General features: G+C 36.5%; 1 protein-coding gene across 3 annotated transcripts in view; it reads right to left on the bottom strand.

Moving 5' to 3' along the window:
* LRBA (LPS responsive beige-like anchor protein) overlaps positions 1-24,231 on the bottom strand; it is a 421,265-nt gene that overhangs the window by 19,348 nt on the left and 377,686 nt on the right. For 2 of the 3 annotated variants that reach the window (XM_086464075.1, XM_086464076.1), the window contains exons 48-52: positions 23,774-23,863; positions 20,295-20,487; positions 17,515-17,577; positions 14,044-14,199; positions 9,338-9,505 (exon numbers count right to left, since the gene is read on the bottom strand). In XM_086464075.1, the coding sequence (XP_086320201.1) occupies positions 9,338-9,505; positions 14,044-14,199; positions 17,515-17,577; positions 20,295-20,487; positions 23,774-23,863 (670 nt within the window). The remainder of the gene's footprint in view (positions 1-9,337; positions 9,506-14,043; positions 14,200-17,514; positions 17,578-20,294; positions 20,488-23,773; positions 23,864-24,231) is intronic. The other variant, XM_086464077.1, reaches the window with a different exon arrangement.

Below are 24,231 nucleotides of genomic sequence, written 5' to 3'. Positions count from 1 at the left end.
GCAGATAGTCCCAGTACTTGCTTTGCTGGCTACAATGGTGCCCTGTGAAGACACAGGGAATTGTAGGACCAATTACAGCATCAGGGCCTCTGTCCATTAAGCTTTCATGAGGCTTTCCAGACTAACATCAAATAATGCAATAAATGTTAGGTAGAAGAATACTTAGTGGTTACTACCCTTTCCAAAACATGTTACAGATACTTTTCTAAGCCTTGTGGGTCATCTTCTATGAAATAAATTTACTGAATTTTACTTTCAATAGAAACAGAAAATTATAACATTGCACTTGCTAAAGCTCTAGTAAAAAAGAAAAAAGTATTCCATTTCTTTTTACAATCGCACTTAGCAAAACACTCCTGACCTATTTCTATTTCAGTTCATATGTTAACCTTAAATTCACATTGTATTTTCTCATTATATAATTTTAATAAAAAGGATAAAAATGATACTACAAATGAAATCGAATTTTTTTGCACCAAATATGTGAAAATATATTTTTAAAAACATTTTACTAGGCTGTGCTTTGAAGAGTCAGTCCGAAGATCAGCTTTCAACTGAATGCCAGCAGATGGTGCTAAAGGATTCTTGCTTTATACAGAATATTGTGCTACTCTGTCCAGCCATTTTTGAGAAACAAAGAATATCTGTTATGACTGCAGTTAAACAGTGTTAAAATAATATTGAATTATTTACTGGATTTTTTTGAAGAAGTACTCACACAATAATATAATGTGTGCAGGAGTAAAAAATACCAAAAGGAGCACATGCAGGCTGTTTTTAAACTCTCAGTGCTATACTGTCATAGAGCAACACTCGTTTCTTAACAGACCAGCTACAGTGAACGGCACCTATCGCCTTAATAGCTGCAGCAATTCCAAACATATTTGGAGGCTCTGCAAATTTTTAGCTATTATGGTAGACCACCATTTGACAGATATTAACAATAATAGCAGAATTTCCATTACTAACTAACATGATACTGATTTAAGGACATTTTGATACCCCTCCTACTTAGCATGACAAATGCAAAAGGGAACACTGACAGTTAAGATTTTTACAACTACTTCCCAATTATTTTTTTAAGAGAAGAAGCTGTTACGCAAACTACTTCCATTTTTATTTTATTATTTTTTTAGGAAATAATAATTAAAAGTCTAAATAAATATTTATGCTATAAACACTCTTTAGAAATGTGGAATCTTATCTTCTCTATAATCATTGGTTTTGAAACTGAATATAAAAGTCCAGATCATGCAGAAACTTGTGAACCAAGATGTAGGTTAATTCAAGATAAGGATAAGGATGGAAATAAGGCAACGATGTTTTTTTGCTAGTATGTTAACAGCACACATATGACCTGCTTGAAATCAGTGTGATTATTCACTGTGTACAGAGGCAAGCATGTATGCAAATCTTCACAGAATTCATGTTTACAGGATTAGTGTGTTTGAGTACAAAGAAATTACTACGTATTACATTAGTCTCTTACCAGCCAACACAAAGATGCTCCTCAGGTCATACTTTCAAAGTTTAAATCACCTGCATTATCCACTTAAATAATTCATTATCAAACGCTCACTTAAAAAAGTTTAAATTTTCAAACTCAAAAATGTGTGTAGCAGTTGATGAAATACAGATGTGTTATCTTTTGCTATGATTACTAATACAATTAAAACTAATGATTTCTCTAGTCTCAAGACCACAGCTTTAATTTTACAGTAATGTTAATTGATAAAAAGTCTTTCAGGTATTCAAATACTTATTTAGGAACTGTAGCTATAAAAAAACCCAACAGAATACAGTTTCTTTTAAAAGTAGTTTGGATAGTAGCTAGACTGTTCTTTGGCAAGACAGGAAATGTGATTAAATTTTGAATCCTTTGGGAGATGTCCTATTTTATAAAATTAAAATATTATGCATTTTAAAAAACTGTATCTGAGGAAGATAGTCTACATTTTAGCAACAGTAAAAGTGTTCAACAAATCCTCTCAAATAAATCTCAGTTAAATCCAGTAATTTTTTTTTTTAAGTACAAAATCACATGCTTCCATTCACACGTGTGCCCTGCTACACAGCTACACTACTGAAAGCATTTAATTTCTCTAACGCACTTCAGAAAACCTGAATATAGTGCCCTCTAAAAAATAAGAAACTATGCAATGAAAGCACGCCCCTAATCCTCGTGATGCAAATGTGATACATACAGAGTAACATTCTCTAGTTTTATTGGCTAACATAAAAAAGGTAATATAATTTGTTTTATTCACATATGTGTGGAAGATCAATGCAATAACTCAGAAGAGATCACATTAGTACTAGCCGTAGTAATACAGTTATACACAGACTCTACATTTCATTAGTACTTAATACTTTTATTGCTTAAGCCTTAATTTCATTAAGCAAACCAAATTTCTAAATTAGATATATTTCTGTTTTTCAAAATATGAAAACTAAAAAATAGTTATTAACAATTCTGTAAATATTTTGAAAGCAACAGTACAGCCTCTTCATATTCTATGAATATAGTGTAAGAATAGCAGAAAAGCTCTTCATCTTCACCTTGACGATGGAAATGCCTACCATTTTTAAGCACAAACATTTTATAAGCATAAACAACATTAAGACACTTAAATTCACCATTGTAAACCTCCTCTCCAAGAAAGTACATCCAAACAAAATAATTACAGTGAGAAAACAAAAACTTTGAAGACACAGATTGACATTCACTAATCTGATCAGCCTCTACCCAGTAGGTATAGGCGAGGGATCATTAAGAAGAAGAATTGGAGAAAATGGGGTATTCCAACTACAAAGGCATTTGTTGGTAAAGGAATACAACAACTATGTGTGTAGCAAGCAATCTGGTGACAATTTTTAATATATAAGCAACAGCTAGAGATAACCTTTTAGATATGATTATAACAAATATAGCAAAACAGATCAAAAACATGGCGGTGAAAGGAAATTACATGAAAGTGGTGAAGATGTGTTCGATATGCTTTATAAGAGAAAGAACAAGGACAAAAAGATAATTTTCTGAAGTATTTTGGGAAGACAAGTTTAAATGGATACAGAACGTGGTTCTATTAGATCTCATGAGAAGTTAAATTTACAAAAAACAAAGGAAAAGGTAATAAGAATAATAATGAAAAATGCTCCAGTGCAGCAGAAGGATAAGATGGACAAAAAGATCCCAGCTGGCACAACTGAAAGTTCTCCAGTGACTGTAAACATAGGAAAGCCAGGCAGAAAGATCAAACTAAGTGAGATTTTTCTGAACCAGTGTAAGAGATGAGTATGAGCAAGCAGGGACAAAACCAGGATAGCCAAGCATAGATGAGATGCAACTAACAATGACAGCAGGAATAACAGTCGTTCTATAAACACAAAAAAATGTTTTCATGAGAAGCTGGTCTGTTGTTAAGAGCAAACAATACCAACAGATGATGCCACACATTTAAGAGTGTTTCAGGAAAAGTCTTCAATAAAAAGGCCAACTGCAGCCAGGCAGCAAACGTAAGTAAAAGCAGCAATGAGAACTGTTGTCTCAGTTAAAGAATACCTAACCGAGTTAAAGGTTGGAACTCAACTGCCCTGGTAATACTGATTTGAGGACACTGTGAAAATGAAACTATGTAATCCCAGAGTTGTAACTGTTGTTTTATGGATACTGGGTGAGGTTCTGAAAGATGAAAAAAAGTCTTGTGTGGTTTAAGAAGCAGGAAAAGGAAAAATGAGAAATTGGAGAGTAGTCTGCTTAATCCCAACAAACAGAAAAAACACTGGCAGAACATTTATATTTACACACACACACTTTCCTGGAAGAAAACAAGGAGATGAGTAACAGCTGATTTGGATTTGTTATGAACAGATCATGTCAAAGCGATTTTTTTTCTTGCAATGGCAGAGTAACAGGACTTGAGTTCAGGGAGACATCATATATTTTGACTTTATTAAGAACTCTGGCACTGTTTCACATGGGCAATTTCTTAAGCAATATAGGGAAGCACATGTTTAGAAGATGCTACCATCCATCAGATGAAAAGCCAGCTGGAAAGCCATATTCAGAAAGCTATTCATTGTCAAAATGGTAAATGTATTGATGGGCATTCCTGAACTGTACTATCTAATATTTTCTTTAATGACGAATTTGACAGAATAAGACGGCAAATTACATTTGCAGACATAAGTTGCTGCAAGTCTGCTGGAAGACAGGATAAGAATTCAAAATCAGTTTGTCAAATTGGAGAAACAGACTAAAAAGAATACAATTCAGAAAGTTTAAAGACAAGATTCCACAGTTAAACTACACAGAAGAGGAGAAACAACTGAGTAGACGGCAGTTCTTCAGAAAAGACTGAAATTTATATTGGCTCATTCACTTAAAGAATTAACACTGTCATGCTGTTTTTAAACAAACAGATATCCCATGGGGATGTGAAAAGTACCGGTCTGTAAAACAGGTTGTTTTCTACTTATTACTGGAAAAGTTTCAACTGCATTGCTGGGTCTACTTTGAGGAAGACAGACGACTGAAGAGGAGAGGCACCCAGAGGTCTAGAAAAACATGACTTATGACAAAAGATAGAAATAATTGGGTTATTAAATCTGGAAGCAAAGAATTGCAGGTCATGATAATCCAAGTAACTGGAAGTTGTTGCAAGGAGGAAATAAATAATCTGTTCTCTACACGAAGAATAAATATGTAAGAAATGATAGAATGTAACTGCTGCAAAAAAGAACTAGATACTAGGCTGAACACTTGGAAAAGACTTCTAAAGCCCAAAAATATATTTGCCAAAGTTTTTAACAGAAGGTTGGATAAACATCAGTCAAGAATGGTTTTGGCGTAGTTAAGCCTTCTTTGGGAAAAGAAAACAGATCAGGTGACCAAAGCTCCCCCAACCCGCCCCCCCCCCCCCGCCCCGGCCCTGCTTCCTACGGTTCTGTGATTACAAAGTAAAATGCAATCCCTCGACCTAGGAAATGTCCAAACACTAAGAGTCGCCACTTGAGCTTCAAAGTGAGAGTGGGATCTGAAAGCGATGCGCACCATTTGTATGCAAATGAATCCTCTCATCTCTTTTCTCTAGCCATCACCCCCCAACTTCTCGCCTCCCCTCCACCTCCATCGCATTAGGCTGGGCAAGTGCAAAACACGGCATCTTTCTGCAAGCACACCGCCCTCCCCCAGTAACCTCTGCTCATCTACCACCCTGTTCAGGAACACGAGTCCTGAAGCATAATGCCACGTTTCGGTACCGTGCTATTAGATCAGAGCCTCTAAATATGCAAAAGCCAACCTTGTGATCCAGATCACACATGGGCTTCAGGGGGTACCAAGGGGAGGGTTACATCCTCTCCCTCCTACCTCCCGCACCCGGTCACAGCAAACCACATGCCAAGGAGAGAAAACTAAAAAGCCCCTTATGCTATCCAATGTGACTTTACATCTCCACAGTAAATTACGCTAGTTAATGTGAACTCAGAATGACTCAGGGCTATTCTAAAGGATACAACTATTTCAGATCCTCTGCTCTGTTCTGAATTATTCCTAGGCTTGGTCAGAAATTGTCCACAGAAACATTTCTGCATCAGAAAAGGCCTGTGCACCAAAGTGAAGTACTGCCATGCTTCTACATTTTCAAAACCAATTAATTTAGAAAGAAAAAAACCCTACATTTGATCAAAGAGCATGTTGAAATATTTTTTGAATTTCAGGTTTTAATTTGAGAAGGAAAAAAGAACTTAACCTAAATGTAATCAAGCTGTTTTGTGAAGAATAAAAATAGTTTCCAGCAGATGTGTCCCATGTAGGAATTTCATATCTTTGAGATTTAAATTCATCAAATTTGGTTTAGATTGATCAACGCATTTGAGAGTTATTAGGGAGAAGCTAAACAGACAGTGAGATTGCATAAGCGTAATTTCTTTAAGAAGTCAGATTAAAAGTTAAAAATTAAAGAATGTAAATAATGAGTATTTCAGTAACATATTTCTTCCGTTAAACCAAAAATGTAAAGATTTTTTCCATACAGTCCAGTTGGCCAGAAAATTGTCCTTGATAAAGGATATCAAACAAAACATTTATCATGTATGCCACAGCCCACCTGGCTTGCCAGCTTGAGTTAAGTACCACTCTAATACATGAATATAAGCAGCCAGAGATCAAGAGCTCAGTGCTTCCTAAAGCAATGAAACCAGATAAAGGAACCTAAATAAAATGTAACTAGTTGAGTAATGGGTGCCCAATGGGACAGTATTTAGGGTAGCTTGATCACACTAGTCTGCTGACTGGTGTATATCAGAGGCAACAGGTACTACGAAAGGAGGAAAGAAATGCTTCTGGCTTTGATTACTTTCGTTGAAACTACTCTGGCATCATGATTTGGTACAGTGCCATCGGATGCATGTTGCTCTGAACTCATTTTAAGACGGAAATTAGAGATAATTAAATAGAGGAAAAAATAGGAAAGTATCAACTTTGAGAGTACCTAAAATTCCAACGAACAGTGCTCATTGAAAGCATGAATAAACTACATTTTGAGGTAAAAAACACAAAAAGACATCAGACAAGTTAAATATCTACCATCCTACAAATGGATGGAAGTTAAAGTTGCAGTAACAGGGCTCAAAACCCAACAGGTCTGCTGGTGCTTTCCATTTCTGACAAAATAAGAACTAAGCAGAAACAGTTCTTTTTATTTGCCTTTTCAAAAAAAAAAAAAAAAAAAAAGATTTGACTGAATAGAGATGCCTATAGAATGCTATTTCTGGGAAAAATTAAACCCCCCAGATTACCATCTCTTTGAAGTAGAAACTGTCTTTTACTATACACATGTCTAGGCCTATGTATAGTGCCATGAGATTCCAGTTCATAACAAAGGCTTCCAGGCATGCTGTATCACAAAAAAAGCTACATAAGGGCAACTGGTAAACCTAGGAGCCATTGCAAGTCCTTAAAAGTACAAGTTTAATAAGGACTGCGAACAAAGAGACTTACCCTGTAGCTATTGTTTGATTTTAAACAGTAGTTAAAATAGCCTAGTGTCAACTTTGAAAACTGCAAAATTTTAATACGTTAGAAATTGCAACAGAGAAGACAGTCAACAGATTGTAACAAAATCTACCTATTCTAGTTAGATATTAGGTACAAAATCTCAGCATATGATCTGGTAAGGTCACATAGGAGCCTATTACGTCAAGGTCTTGTTCACAAAGCAGGCAAGCGTGGCAAATACTCAACAAGAAAAACTTCTCAGGACAGACCTACGCATCTGCAAAGATGGGCTGCACTTGCAGGCCTTGAAAACACTATAAGGGACACCTACAAATGTTCATTGCTTCACACCAGTGAAATATTTAGGGTTTTCTCCTCAAAAGGGCAGTTTTGCTCTTTAGGATTTACAAGCTCACTTGAGTTCTTAAGTTCCTTTCACAGACTTTTTGGAGTTTCCAAGTTTACAAGCTCTGCAAAAATAGCGCAGTGTTTGCATTTTCTTTAAAATGATAGATTGTGAAATATGCATAAAGTATTCATAGAGATTTTGTCCCTCAACCAAAGCCATATTTATTTAAAGATGCTCACAAAATTCTGCTAGCCGCACCCCAGAAAAGTTCTCATCTCTTGAATCGCACTGCTGGAAGGATAATGGGGACAGTTTACTCTCATCCTCTGCCTAAAGATTCTGTAACTGTGTGAACTGAACTTCTGCATCGTGTGCAATTTTTGAATAGTTTTCACAGTCAAATAATTTGCAAGTTAAATTCAGATATTCATTCTGATATTAATTAGTTGTGCTTCTTTAAAATAGTTCACAGAATGCAATTCCAGTCAAACCACCTCTTTTTTTTTTTAATTCAAATAAACTCCAGTTGAGTAACAGGTTGAGTATGGATCGCACAACTTTACCAAATTGATTAATTTGGAAGATGTCAGATATTGTTTACGTTATATGAAATTGTATGCCCGTTGCAATATACGCCAGATGTAAGAACATCTCTTGTTTTCCAAATGTCCATTTTGTCCTCTGCAGACAGCAGGTGTGTTTTTAGTAGTATTTAAACAGGGCCAGTGAAGACCTTAAGTGTATGGCAGAAAACGTAACAAACACACTTCTGAAGACAGGCAGCATATACTCCTTCTCACCCCTTCTGAAGAGGCATTTTCTTTTTGGCTGAACAGGGAGAACAGGATCACTGTTTGGCTAGGACGTGCCCCTCTATTCATGTATGTAAGCTCTCACCAGCTGTCTCAAAAGACTCTTACTACTGTGAACTGGCTCACTCAGGATTGTTCTCAAGCTGCATGTCTGCTACCTTCTTTGCTTTGGGCATCAGGAATCAATTTTTTGTGCGGAGTGGAACTGGCATAATAACAAGATCACTTTCTACCTTTCCTGTTATATAATACAGGCACAGCAGGGTTGAACAGTCATAGTGTTTCACTGTTTCCCATAGAAAATTACGAGTTAAAAGAGAGAATCTTCATGAGTAAAAAGATTTGGAATTTCCTGGGAAACGGTGAAAGGTGGAAGACATTAAATTCTTTAGTAAGGGCAAGGTGAGTTTGGGTGGGGAGGGCTTAAAACTGAATTAGACTGAAGCAGGGTTATTCTGACTTACCAGTTCAGTTACAGGCTATAAGCCCTGTTGCTTGCACTGGAACCAACTAAAAAGCCTAGTACGTGACAGCAAGGATTAGGCATGTAGCACCCTAACAAAGCGTTAAATGAAAAAAGTTTTCAGCTTGCTTCTTTAATCCATCCCACGTGTCTGTCCTCCTTTCACCTAAGCGTCCTGCCCAGACCATTACGCATCTCGTTACAATGACCTCAGTCTAAGTTACAATTCACTGCCCGCAGAACTCTACTCAGAGCTAAGGTACCGCTGCGAGAACCTGTGTGTATAAGATTACAGTTGTATAGAATACAGTCTGAACTGAAGCAGTGTACAGTCTTTTTTGTTTTAAACAACTCAAATGCAGGTATTTAATGAAATTATCACATTGAGAGAAAAAGATTTACTCCAATTGAACAGGAAATATAAAAATTTCCTTCTCTCACTCCTGGAGCCATTCCTTCCCAACTGAATGAGTAACAAAAAAAATTGTATTTGTAATGCTCAGTATCCCATAACTTTAAAAACTAGTTCTACTTGTGCTGCAAAGCAAGCACTGTTTACCCTCAATTCTTTAAACTAGTACTGATCACAACTACAAAAGAAAAAACACTGTACTTTGACATTCATGTTACCTAAAACTTTATCAAGCAAAGTGTTCACTAAAGCCATTTTTAGCCAACGTCCTTATAAAACGGGTTTTTCCGGTTTTGCTTACCTCTTGGGTTATCACCAATGATGTTGGTTTTGCCATTCCAGTACCAGAGCAGCAATGTTGCATCACGCGATCCCGAGAGAATGTAACAATTTCCTCCAATGTAGGACTCAGAGCGAGCAAGACAGGTTACAACATCCCAGTGTCCAAATATTACTTGTATCAGTTTACCTAAAACACATAAAATTGACTGTTTTACAACTATGTTTTTATTCTTTCTAAGGCAAATTAAATACATTATAAAGTACTTTATATTTATTACATATTTTTAATATAGTATTTTGTCTTTATTAAAAAGGTTTCCAAAAAGAACTACAGTGAAGAGTACTATTTTCCTGTCTTGATCTGGTGGAAACTTATTTAAAAGTGCAGTAGTCCATACAGTCTATACAAAAAACATTTAGAGTTCATAAATATTATACTTTATTTGAAGGCAAATCATGCCAGAAAGATTTTTAATTCTACATGTTTACATTCACTTTACAGACAGGAAACATGATGGGATTCTCTTTTAAGGCAAGTTTAAGGAAAGTTTACCGATGAAAGCAACAGAAAAAATGCAAATCTGATGATGATGTGGGAAACAGAATCAGAAGTAGCTACAGAACATTTAGGACTCAGAAGAAACCAGCAGTGTGAAAGCACATATAGGCATATACCATATGCAGCTTTTGAGCATCTCCTTAAACAGAGAAAAGGAGATTTAGGTGAAAAATTACTCTTGTACTCAGGTTCTTCTGTCACCATTTAAACATTTGCCAATTATTTCAACCAGCATCCTTCCCTTTTAAGAATTTCTGTAACGTTCAAAAAACCTCAGAAGACAGACCTGGAACAAACTCTCTTACCTACTGCATATAGGATAAATGCTTGTACCACTGATAAGAGACATAAATGTTAAAAAGAAAGGAAAGCCTAGGCAACTAAAAATGTGCCATTCAAGAGTCTGTGTAAACATGAATATGACTATTACCTTTTAACAGGACAGTATTTTCAGAAAAACATAAATTTGGATGCTCATGCGTAGTGGATTTGCATGTGGGAGAAGAAACATGTAAGATCTCTCTGACAGACTGCCCTGCCAGAGGCTGGCTCCTACACAGCAAACATGTCATGTGTCCCCGCAGCATATGTGATCCTATGAAATGAGAATGCACTAAAATCCACCTCACTGGATTTGCTGAAGCCTAGCAACTGCAGATCTTGTAGAGACAGGACAAAAGATACACACGCTCATTTCTTATGTGCCTACTTGGCCCATTCAGTTAACATGGGCCAGGCCAAATTCTGCATCCAAAGCCACCAGGAAGTGTGAGGTGTGATGCCATTAATGCGTGACCTCAGATTCCTCAGCCCAAATGACCATGCACCCATTTGTGCTTTGGGTGAATAAAGAATGAGAAAGAACAGAAGGGGAAAAGTGTGATTGCTTTGGAAGGATTAACAACACAGACCAAAAAAGAAATACGAAATGCAAACTACTGTACCTGAAACAAGACGTTCTGAAAAGTGTATAAAAATAGCAACTTGTAATACGACAAGTAGTAACAAATATGCGTGTGGGGACTCAAATTATGCACATCTTAATAAAATATTTTGATGCATGAATTAAAAACAATTAGTCAATCATATAATGTGGCTGGTAGGACACATTTCATAGCCCTCTTTCTACACAGCACAAAGGCACTGTACTCACAGCCAGCCACTAAATAACACTAATGGTAACAAAAGACTTAAGGAAGTGGTTCTGAGAAAATAATAAAAACAATATTAACAGCCTGATTTATAACAGAAGATCAAAAAAGTAATTGTATTAAAGTGGAGAAAACGAGGGAAAAAAACCCCAAAACAACAAGAGAAAGGTATGAATATCTACAAAAAAGGGGGATTACTTACTTTAGTACCTGAGGAAAAACAGAATAACACGATACAATTTAAAGGAAATGTGTACATCAGATTTGAAATAAAACACTGACAAAACTTACTAGGCAAGTATAATCCTCCAAGAGAAATTGTGAAATGAAGCACTATCACACGAGCCTTTTCCGACTGGAAGGGGCACAAGCCTGTAAGGTACACTCACTGTGCAGATCTACCTTGTACCGAAAGCAAGGATCAAGCCTTTCACTCATCTCTGTGAGTCTGTAATAGTGTTCTATAGCGGTCACCTCTGCACACCAGTGCTTGGATTTGTGCCGCAGGATCACCGAACCAACTCAGATGCTGACCAGCCGACAGACTTAGTCAGAACAAGTATTGGAACTTCACTGCTAGGAGCAGTGAAACACTCACCGATTACACAACCTCATTTTGGCTATATACAAAAACATCTCACCAAGTGTACGTTTTTCCCTGAAAACTCAAGTTGTCAATTACGTGGTTTAGATTTGAGCATAATTTAATTATGTGATATATTTTTCAGTCGTATAGCCATACGTATTCAACTACCTGAGGTGATTTATACTTTTAGAACACAAGTTTATGCTATAAACATCGCCGAGTTATAGAGATCTCTCTTTCAATTATATTCAATGTTTATAGGTTCTGTTCTAGAAAACAAACATTTTTCAAGGCTATGTGTTTGACAGTTGTTCATGTAGTTGCACTGCTTTGTTAGTTTTACTTTGTTACTGCGCAGCTAAGGTTCAGTCATTCCCATCAAAACAAGAAATAAGCTTTTGTTCTTTGTATTGGTAAAAAAAAGAATTAAACTCATGAGAGTGCCTCAACTTTTTTATTTCCTTTAATATGAGTTGTCCTCTCTATATAGTAATATCAAACTTTACCATATGCACTCAGATATTCCTTTTTGACAAAACAAACTTTCTAGTTAATGTTTTATTTGACAGCTGTGTTACAAATAATTAAAAGAAAAATAAGACTCAGGTCTCTGCACTACTGAATCTAAAATGCTGTCTAGAAATCATTCCCACTGCTAGAGGAAGGTTTTACTGTGCTTCTGCTATACTAGCTGTGCTGAGAACCTATGACTTATGTTAAAAGTATTTCCTGTTAAAAGAAAACCCAAACAAACCCAAAATCTAACAGGAAAAAGGTTCTCTTTTGGTGTAAGTGCTAAAATATAATTGAATTCAACACCTGTGGTCACTTACGATCATGCATTACTGATCACATCATCTTTTTCCCTTGCTGTTCTCTACTTATTTCAGAGTATTTCACGACTATCTTCATTTCAATTCAAAGCAAAATAAACTACACCTGAATTCACTTGACTCAAGCTAGAGCTAGAGTTGCTATATTGACAAACAGGAGACCCACAGAAGACACAAATCTTCTGCAACTTTCGTGACAAAGGTATTTTGGTTTATACCATAATTAGCTATGGTAGCAACGAGATGCCTGGTGTATCTGACTTACACACAGAGGGCGTAACTTAATGAGATATTTGTAGTTCAGACTGATACAGGACAAAGCTACCAAAATCATACAAGTTCCTTTCATAGGTGTAAAGTAAAATATATCCTTCAACATAAAAGAATTAGTTCTCTAGTCAAATAAATCAAGAATATACTCTGCATATTATTATTGCTAGCTAACTTTTCAGAAGATCTCCTTTAAATTCATGGTTTTATGTAAATTTATATTCATTAATGAGAAAATTAAACTAAGAAGGGTCTAACAAGATGCCTATATAATTAATTGTAGGCAGTCAAAATGAAGTAAATGAAACTTCTCCTTTATACTTAAGGCTTTAAAACTGCAAAAATGACAGATATGCTAAAATATGCCATGAGATCTATTCTTAACAGATTTTCATTAAAGACCATCTTGTTTTGTTAAACATTTTGGTTTGCCAAGTGTGAAAAACACCATTAACTAATATATTTAAGAAATTATGACAAACATGTAGGATATTCCCTAGGGATTAATAACCTACTGGAAAGCTTGATGGCACACACACATTAACCACACCGGGTCATTAATCCCAAAGAAGTACCTTGCAGCGAGGTCGCTATTCCAATTATAAGATAATGAAAGGGAAAAAATCATACCTATTTTTTTTCTGGGGCCCCATGGCTTTTAAATTCCTGTAGCTCTTGCACTGAAAGATTCTTTTCTATTTAGCATGACATATGCATGAATTCAATGGTTTGGATAGATGCCAGCTGACAGACTAATTTAACTGCTGCCCATTATATCGATCAGTTTATGCTATATAAAAGAATTCAGTGGCTCCAAATCAATTTTTCTATTATAGCGTAGCTTTCAAAGGCTTTCATAAGTATTATTTCACCAGATTCAAGACTTCACTTCTGTTCTTATTCTGTAGTGCTTGCCTGTATTTCCTCAAAAAAAAATCTCTGGTGCTGAAAACTAACAGAGTTAAATTCAAGCAAGCACCCTAAGAACAATTAATTCTCCTCTTGGTATGCAAAGCTTCACAAAAACTCATTTACTTGTGGAAACTACAAGTGTAAGAATAGGCATGCCTGTCATATAGATTTGAAGTGTGGTGCTACGGCTAAACAAGAGCTCTTTGTCTTACATTTGCCATCATTCCACAAAAACGATAGCATACAATACACAGTAGCAGTAAGAAAAGATTCGACAAATATTGTTAATAGGGGCATAAATACATACTCTGCTAAGTTCTTCCCCCACTCCCCATTCTTTCTTTATTTGAAACAGAAGGTTGATGATGAACAGAAACTCTTTTAGGCTATTCCCATATTTTAAAAATGTATTACCTGAGTCAGTAGAATAAACTCGGAAACTCTTGTCCCAGAAGCCACAGACCAAGATGTAACGATTATCAGAGGTGATGACAAAACACTGGGAATGTACCTGAATGCTTTGGTCTAAAAGGTCAGTGATTTGCCTTCTGTGCATACCTGTGTTGCTGGCTGAACAGAAAGACACGAAAATCAAGAAATTTTAGCATCCACATGCACAGAACAAAAGCACATTCTAGAAACTTAAATTCATAACAAAACTATTCCTCACTGCTGTTACTGGGGTTTTGTGGCAGGAACATTTTCTTTCTACTTTTACTATAAAATACTCATTACAATTCTGGGAACAATGCTAATTCCTTGTAAGATATATTCTACAACAGAAAAAATCCTTTCTTTAAGTCATATGCAGCTGACAAATATACATGAAAGACTGTGAAAAGAAATGATACATAAAAATGTAATAAACTTCCTTCCCCCCTTCTTCTAGTATAGACAATTAAAAATCAAGGGAATGTAATTTAAGACAGTACATATCCATACATGCTATATAGTAGCTCAAATGCAGCAGACAACAGAATTATTATCTCAAAATCGTATACAAGTTGTATTTCATTGCAAGCACTGTAATTTAAAAAAAAATAATAACTGCAGTAAACATCACGACCATTTCACGCTTTTTTGAGCATCGTACAAAAATTAACCAGCTTATCTCCACCACCTCCTTCAGGATTGAGAGAAAAGATTTACCCTACTTCGGCCACCTGCTGTTTTATTTCCCTAGATAATCTTGCACTGTGAGCCCACCGAATGGGCAGGAATCAATTAATGAACACATTTTTCATATTGTATTTTGTGCTTATTAATTATGTGTGTGCATATATACATATCTATATATACACATATATATGGGTCCCTATAGATATATAGCATGAAAATCCTACACTGTAGGAAGAACTTTTAATGTGCTTTGTTCCCGAGGGAACCTGACTCCCATCCCAGGCAAGTTAAGTTCTCCTGGGCCTGGGTTTGTCTGCCAACTTCTCAAAGCACCATTACTTCCGTTCCAGGTCTACCCTTCACCTGCCTCTGTCCTGGTCTTGTGCTCTTCTTTACTCCTTGTTCTTTAATCTCCTTCCATTCTCATGGTCTAGTACCTCCTAAGCCTTGGGCTTATTCCATTCATTCTATATCAAATCCTTCATTTATTCATGCTTTTGCTATGTTTAAAATGTTGATACTCTCTTATCCACACGGGTAGCAAATAATTTAGCAAGGTGTTGCCACTTGCTCTGCAGGTAACACAAAACATGGCCTTGACCACAGTTGGGACCACTTAAAGAGTAACAACAATGCATTATAAACGCACCCTGAAGTGTCCTGCATGACAAAATAATGGCAAATAACCCCCCAAACACCATGCAGATAGACAGAAGACACACTCAGTACGGGTAAGATCTTCAAAAAACTTCACCTCAATACGAGGTATAGGATCTATGCCGTATCAGACATTGCTGGTTTACATCTTCCTGTGCAACTGCAAAATGAGGACAGCAGGAATCCCTCCTTATGACTAAGACAGCAACAAGATTCCTACTACAACCATAAAAGTGTAATTTTGTGGTCCTCTTAGGTGCCATTTCTAGGTAAATGTGTCTAGCCACAATTAAAAACCTTTAATATTATCTACATAATTACTTGCTTGTACCCAGTGATGCTACGTAACAGTGACAAAGAAAGCCTTAAACCTTTTAAACTATGTCCAATGAAATCACAAGGCCGATTTGAGATTGATTGTATGAAGAGTATTAAACCATTTTTCAGAACTGTGAACATTAATTTTAAAGGTGTTTATACAAAAAAAAGTCAAAGTATTTTGTAAATTAAAGGCAAGCCTGAAAATGGAATTATAATTTTAAAATTATGAAAAACGCAAATTAAAATAAAAAATTTATTACCTTCCTAATGTTCTTCATAATATGTAGAAAAATCATCAGACTGGCCCAATGTGATTTTGTTGGGGTTTTTTTTGCTGTGATGTTTATTTGTATTTTTAAGATCTACTTGATAGCAGGTTTTAAAGCATTCCTACTCCAAGTGTTTTTTGAATAAAATCTATTTCAGGAAGGAAAGGAGAGTTGCAGCACATGTCCTCCTCATTATCAATTACATGTATTGCCTTGTTCAGATGGAAACTGATTTTAAAAACTTTGGAAAAACATTTTATCAGCTCTATAAAATGGTTTAATATGCTCACACTGTTCCTGATTTAATTCTCATAAAGCTTACCTGGTAAAATGGCTACACAGCAACAGTCTGTATCTACAGACCGATATAACGTAGTTCCTACTGTGATATGCATATTAGTTTTGAAATTAATTCTGAGTGGCTGATAAATTTTTTCTCTGATTTTTCCATGCTTCTATAATTGACCACTTATTTTCCTTTTCACTTAAACTACCACCCTGAAAAGGGCAGTTTAAAAAACAGAGCTAAGTTTGAAGTCTAATAGAATTGTGTGGGGAAATCTGTCTCCTTTGCTTCTGTGAAGTACCTTACAACTAGTTTGTACTTTGGGGTTAGGTTGTTTGCGTTGTTCTTTTTTGATCACGTTTAAGGTTCCATTTGCCATGTACAGGCTCCGGAATTATCATCCAAGTATGCACTCCTCAAAGTTGGGTCTGTAATGAAAGAACTGACCAAGCTCCAACCATGCTAATAGAAAAATCAGCTCTATATAAATTAATAAACCTCTATAATAAAGTGTCATGAATTGAATCTATTACATTGAGTCATTAAATGAGAGACATTTCTCCACCTCTTTTTAATAAAAGAAAAACATACACAAATTTAACTAGTGATGCTGATCAAAAGATGCAATACCCTTGAAAAATGAATACTAATATCTCAATACTAAAACGGAGTGGGCACTGTATTTCAACTTTGAAACCACTTTGCAATTACACATTAATCCCCTCACCCTGAAAAGCAGGTCTATGAAGAAAGGATTGATCTCCTTTAATGATGAAACCCTGGCACCATGGTTTTATTTTTCACAACACAGTGCAGTTAAGAACCCCACTGTTATTATGAAAATTTCCTCAGCAAAGGAGCTCCATCACATTACCAGTGCACCAATTCATCATAACGTGCCCCGCTCCTGCTCATCAACAAGTCTGAGTGATGAAAAGATCCAATATTATCCTGACAGTACTTCATGCACATTCTCAATCACACATTATTACAGCATCCATATTAATTTTCACTGACACGCGTCCTAGGCCTGTTCAAATTAGGCAAACCAACGAGGGGGAGTTGATGAAATACCAGCATAGCCACAGCTCATTGCATTCCAATTTGCATGCAAATGGTTTATCAGGAAAATTCCATTCCCAGCAACCAGCAAGTGAAAAACAACCGTAATCTACACTTCAGGGCCACCATACAGAGCTTAATGAATCGCAAAGAGAGAAGGAAGTGACAGACCTATGAGAGGATCGATTTCCACTGGCAGCTGGTAAGGCTGGTCTTGTACAGCACCTTGATGAGCTGGAATTCAGGAAAGAAGATTTTAAAACTCTGCATTTTTTAAATATGTGAAGGCACATACATTTTATAAATCAAAGCTACATCCTTCGTTTAAACTATTCAGATTCTTCTGCATCGAATGATTTAAAAAAAAAAAATCCAGGTGCTTTTGTAGGCTGCTTATTAAACATTTATTTTAGATTAGTGCTATTCTGAATGTATGCCATCAGCAGCAGCTCCAGTCCTGAGCCATAAGCTCTAGCAGATGCTTTTCTGGCAACCTCTCCTGTCACAACAAAACAAAATTAAGTGGTAAAGAGCACTGAAAACAAAATGTGACAACCATCTGCTGACTGTAGCAAATACTATTTTCCTCTCTACTTTTTAGAGCACTGCTTTGAACAAGTGAGGCACAAAGGACATTTTTTTTAAAAAGTCAGTTTATGATGCAGACAGGGAAATCTCATAGTCATCCAGTATTTAAGGATTCATCCATTACCAAAACCCATTTATTTGCAAGTTCGCATAGAAGTTAATATATAGTTCTGCCGCCCAACAGTTCATCTTGGCATCCGGCACACCAGTGAAATGTTTACCTCCTGAATTTTCCTTCAGTGTCAAAAAAGCGCCTTGTTTTTTTCTACAGCCTCACTAAAAACAAACAAGCAAGCAAGCAAACTCCTTCCCCCCGCCCCCCAAGCAGCCCACAAGAGATTCTTGGAAACAGAACAGAAAATAATGGCTTAATACTTACATCAATGATTTTTCTATCTACCATCCATAGCTTAATATAAAAACTAGTATCAATAAAAGGGTTTCATAAGTAATCAGGAAGTCAAAGTTCTGTTGCAATGAAACACTAATACAGGACAAAACACGAAATCCACGTGACAAAATGGACGCACCCTGTTGGGTACCAGTGCCATTAGATGTCAGCAAGGCCACCAAACTCATATACAAAAGGAGGAATGAGATTTTTAATTACATATCAGTAACAACTGGTCACTTGGCAACTTAACTTTTTTATCATGATGCCTCATTAGTAAACACTTAAGCCCACAGCAGGAGATATGCAGTAGTAATGATACCTGCCCTCTAATCCTAGCAGATCACTATTTGGTATAAAATTTGAAAGCAATAATAGTGAAGGCTAGTCTCAGGAGTCCATACCCAGATATCTTACGCATAGTACTCCATGAACAGCCTGCAGCTGATCAGTGTGCTCTCAAAGAGGTGGGGTGAGGTGGGGTTTTGTCGGATTTTGTTTTTGTTTGGTTGGCATTTGTTTGTCTTGAACTGTAGTTTTTCTTGTGCTCTTTGTAAAGGCAAGGTAAGTGTAAAATGCCTCTGACTGAAAAAACAGTGACTCAAAAGCACACCTTACTGCTCTCCATTTCAGAGGTGAGGGAAAACCCAAAATCTTTGTTCAACTCAAAACAGTTGACTACTACACTCAACAACTAGTTGCTTGCTTATAGATCATCAACCAGCAGACTTATGAGGAAATCAAAATCAACTCCTCCACTTTAGAACCGCTTCTTTTTCCATGACTGTTGCATGTCCACAAAGGCCATTTTTTAAAAGCCTTGGATATTATATGCCCAAGGTCACATATCCAAGGTACGAGAGGATACTGCCATCCTCCTTTCAAACAAATGTCAAAAGCCCTGTAAATAGCTCTTGCTCACAACTTGTTATCTAGACAAGCCTTCCTTTCCCCCTTTGTTGCCACCTTTCTTTTTAAGCATTTCATGGGTGGGTGAAATAATACATAGATGTTTCTATTTGTACAATGTTGAGAGGTAATTTGTAAGAATTAGCAAACAGTGTGGGAGTCATCTGGTTTTTTTCAAAATGTAATCAAGAAACACGGGTCCAGATTTCTTAGTAGGAATTCCAGTGATGTGAGTATTACTCTGGTGCATATATCTTCTATTTAAGTTATTTGAGTAGAAACTTTTTTCCCTTTCTTGAAAAGCCTTTGACCAGATTTACTGCATAGTATTGAAATAAACTACCTTTCAGAGCTTGGGCCTGAGACTGTCATAGTCAGGGAAAGAAGGATGAGTGTCTTTAAGATCAGAGAACATTAGAATTGAAAACAGAATGACTATATTCTCAAGTCCAACACATTTTTAAAGAAAATAAATTTTGATTGGTTGCCATGCAAATGGATATGTGTTTTCCTTTCATATTGACAAAAACATAAGCACCTCGTAAGTTTGGGATGTTTAAGTTACAGAAAATAAAGACTTGCCAGGTATTTTATCTTCTAATTCTTACTGAGTGGCTTTAACACTAGAATATGGTGTTCACAGTCAAGTAGAAAAAGATAGCAGAAAAGATTTCAGGCAAGTTCTACATGCTTTAAAACTTGCCTTTGACATGATACAGTTCAGGCTTCCATCTGACTGAAAAACAAATTCAAGAGGAAGAATGTGACTTTATCAAATAGTCTTATACTGTTTTTTATCTTCTTGCATATTGCCTGATGGCCTGGAAAGCAATATATTGTTGTTCCAAACCTTCTGTGTGCTACGCATCTTACTACAGAGTAGTTCAGATTACCTTTTTAAGGAGAAACTAAGTCCACATGTGAAGAGCATGCTGTGTCAATGAACTGGACTTGCTCTTCATGCTTTAAATTTAAAACACTTCTGCAGCAAATTTTGAAACAGACAATAGATGTACTGCTTGATGGCAGTGGTTTCTTATGCTACTTACTTTAACTTACTTACCAGGAAGATTATGCCACTTGTTTACAGCAAATAGCCTATTTGCAGTAACTGTGATCACAGCAGGAGCGGCCAGACCAGGCTGGGTGTTGGCTGCTACATGAGTCACAGGGGAGTTGGATGGGAACTTTAGAACCATGATAACGTCCTGTTGAGCTTGGTCTGTGAACATCAATGGACTCTGCAGGAGGAGATACTGTTGAGTGCACACAACAAGAACCCAAATACACGGGAAAAGAAAACATGGGGAGGAGAAAAGAAGACAGGACAAGAGAAGGAAGATTGGATTAAAACACGCAAGATCCAAAAGCAGCTGCAGTGAAAAGCAAAAGCAGTAATAGTAGACAGGCTTGTGCAAACAACCATCTTAGGTAGAAAAACCTTCACGTACGCTATTGAGGGCCTTGCTGAACACAAGGTGTTTATATACAAACTTTGCTACAGATCACAGCAGACTAAACTAAAAGTTTCCAATCACCTATCTCTGCCAAAAGAATGCTCCTTCGTATCTACAGAGATAGCATGTTAAGAAAAGCAAAGCCAAACTAGGAGGGAACAAAAAAAAAAAAAAGAAGTGCGCAACAGAAATTCCTGCTTTCAGAGATTGTCTCAAGTTGCATTAAATTGGCAGACTGCAATTCTTTACAAGCCAGATGAGAACATGAAAGCACATTAAAATAAACAGATACACATATACACTAGATATATGTTCTGTATATATTTCTGGTGTACAAAAATAAGATTTATGAATGCAAAGTAGAAGACTTCACTGCAAATGTGTTTCAAAGGACAAACATAATTAAATGCAGTTGTAAAGAATATAAAGTGGACGTGATTACAGACACTATCCTGCATTGTTTCTAGAAATACTAAAGGGAGGGAATGAATCCTGACTCTCATTTTCAACATAATGTTTTTAGGTTTTAGTTTTTTAATTTAATAAGTTGAGAAGTTTAATAACTTTTTAAACTACGCTCTCTAACAACACTGCAAATGCCGAAAAAAAAATGTCAAGGACCTTAGATCCAGATACCAAATGTAAGGAGGAAAAGTAAAACTTAATGGGTTTATGATCGTGTGGTGTACCTAAAAAAGAGAATTCCACTGACATCCTAGTCACAAGTAGCCATATTGCTCTAGTATTCGTAATTTTCTAATAACTGAATTAGAACACTAATGAAGTGTTCTTGGCTATTTTCCACCTGCAATATTTCATTACATATATGTGTATGTAAGTGCATACATTTAATGTATATTTATACAGAACTAATAAAAAAATTAAATACATTTGCATTTTTATTATCACTCCTTTTTAAAAAGTTATTAAGAGTACTTAGAAAAACATATTGCTCTATGAATTCCTATTTACAGTCTTTGCATAAAGGTGTAAATAAAAGCAACTAATAAGCTACCCAGACACCCTTCTGAGCAAGTGGCTAAAAGCCAATCAATATTATGAGTTAATCCTCCCTGGATGCTCATTCAATTAAAGGTGTCAGTAATGCCTCATCTGATGTGGCCTCAATTAAATCCAGCTATCTGATGGTTGAAAACACAAGGGGATACAGCAACAGCAGCAAAACCAGACAAATAAGCAGCCTTCGAGTGACTGCTAATTACTACACCTGGTGTATATTATGGCTTGTGCACTTAACACAGCACGTGGTAGCTTTCAATTCGGCTGTATTCATGCATACACTCACACACACATGAAAACAGAAAAGTCAGTAAATAATACAACTAGAAATAATTCAAAATTGTAATAGGGAAAACATCCTTACTGTCATTCAGCTCCAGAAATACTACTTTTAAAACAACTTAATATAGTGCTATTATAAAATCATGTGTTAATAACCACAAAACCGGTCAAAGCAGGTGGAGAACTAAGGGCTGTTTTTCCTCCATGTACCTCAGCCCGAAAAAAACACAGGAGTTAGAAACAGTTAACTTCACAGAATTTAACTTTTTCCATTGCATACTAAATCTTTACTAACTCAGTGTCATGAAAAATATTATAACAAAGCCACACAAACGGCTTCCTGGCATCAAATTTATTTATATAACAATGGGTCTGACAAACACGTCAACAATCGACTTTTCATGTTCCTTCTCTTCCTGAAACAAATCCCTCTAAATTAGGACAAGTGCCTAGTGCATGGCACCATGACAGACGGACACACATATGGTGTGTAGCTCTACGATAAGAGCACTTGGGCTCCCCAACAGCCCTGTTAAGTGGGCACTTCTGAAAGACAGAGCTGCCTGGGTTGCACACAGAAGTCACTGCAGTGGCCTGCAGCCCTGGGACACTGCGTGGGAGGGGCAATGGGCCAACAGATCACAAAGCAGCAGTCAGCTCTGTCCATCCAGTACATGGGATCCCAGGGCAGGAGCATGTCTACGGCACAGCTGTCAAAGTGTAGTATGTACTGGCTGCAGAAAGGGTGGTGGGGATGGGGGGACAGTCAGCCGAGCAAGTCACATGTACAACACATGACATATCTGAGAAAGGCTAGTAGCCCAATTTGACGAGAAAGTTTATGTTTCTTAGACTCCTACGTCACACGTTTTGCAAGCTACTTTGGAAACATTTCAGATTTTTGTGCAATTTTTCTAAAACCTTTTGAACTTCAGATATGTTTTTAATCTAATAACCTTCATCTGCCTGAATAGGATGTACATCTTACAGAACGTACAAGAATAAAATGTCTTTTTTTATATTTCAGTGTAAAATTCCCATCTTAACAATAAGGGAATGTAAACTTTTGAAAAACTTGTGAATTGGCAGACTATTTGCTCCACTTGTCAGAGTATCAGTTAAGATACTTAGTTCTGGATCTATGACAACACAAATGATATTTTAGACCCAAGGACTGCACACAACATGAGATGGAAAGTAATCAGTAATAAAATAATAGTTTGTATAATAAAATTATATTAGACACAAGTAGAGGTAAAAGGGAAAGCATGTTAATGCTCACTGCCTGGATTTTATCACCCTAGCTTTACTGCAAAACACATTTAGTCACATTCTTTGCTATGTAAGTTTCAGCTCATGAATTCCTAGTAATCCTGGTTTTAGGGGAAAACCTTTGCCTGGGGGAAAAGACAAGGAAGTTCCACCTCCTAAATCCATGCTTCTTGGGGAATCTGCCAAAGATTAACTCAATTGTCTCCATGATGACTGGCTCTCACCTGTACAGGTATGGTATTAACAAAATCAACTGATGAAGTGTTCTTAGATTACATTGACAAAAAAGATCTGTACTAGAAATCAATACAATCCTTTCAGCAATAAATAAAATAATAGTTAAACACTGCATACACTCCCAGACCTACAAAATCGTAACTCACATGCTGTTTGTTATAACACAATTCCACGACCATATAAAAGCAAAGCAAAGTGGCCGGTTCTGTAACTTTTAAGAAAGCAAAGGAAGTGAACAAAATGGCAGGTCACAAAGAGTTAACATGGTACTTACCACCTGCATGGCAGAACTTCTTGGAGGATGTGGTTCTATGAGCAGTTGGGAAGGGGTCTGTCCAAAGCTTCGTATTTGAGCTTCAACAGCCTGGAAAAGGCACAGGCAGGTTTGCATGTTAAGAGGTGCTAATTACAGGCAATAGAACCATAACTGTCACCTGAAAATGTCATTCCACACTTCTGGCTTGTTTCATGTTGAAAATCAACCCCGTGTGTTCACTGTGGGGCTAAGTGCTTGGCACTGGTACGAAGAATGAGGTAATCATTTTAGTACTGTGGATGCTATTTCCATGAGAAACTCTGCAAAACCTCATCCTGCTCAATGATATTAAACAGAAACAAGCTATTATAATCAGAAACCCTCTTTATTGGCTCAATTTTTCCTTTCTAACACTGGCTTATCCTGTTTGTATCATAACTCAGAAACAAAAGTTAATATTTAAAAAGTTTCTATAG

The sequence above is a fragment of the Leptosomus discolor genome, chromosome 4 (genome assembly GCF_034619465.1).
Source record: "Leptosomus discolor isolate bLepDis1 chromosome 4, bLepDis1.hap2, whole genome shotgun sequence".
Lineage (NCBI taxonomy): Eukaryota > Metazoa > Chordata > Aves > Leptosomiformes > Leptosomidae > Leptosomus > Leptosomus discolor.
This window is presented reverse-complemented; position numbering and strand designations above follow the sequence as displayed.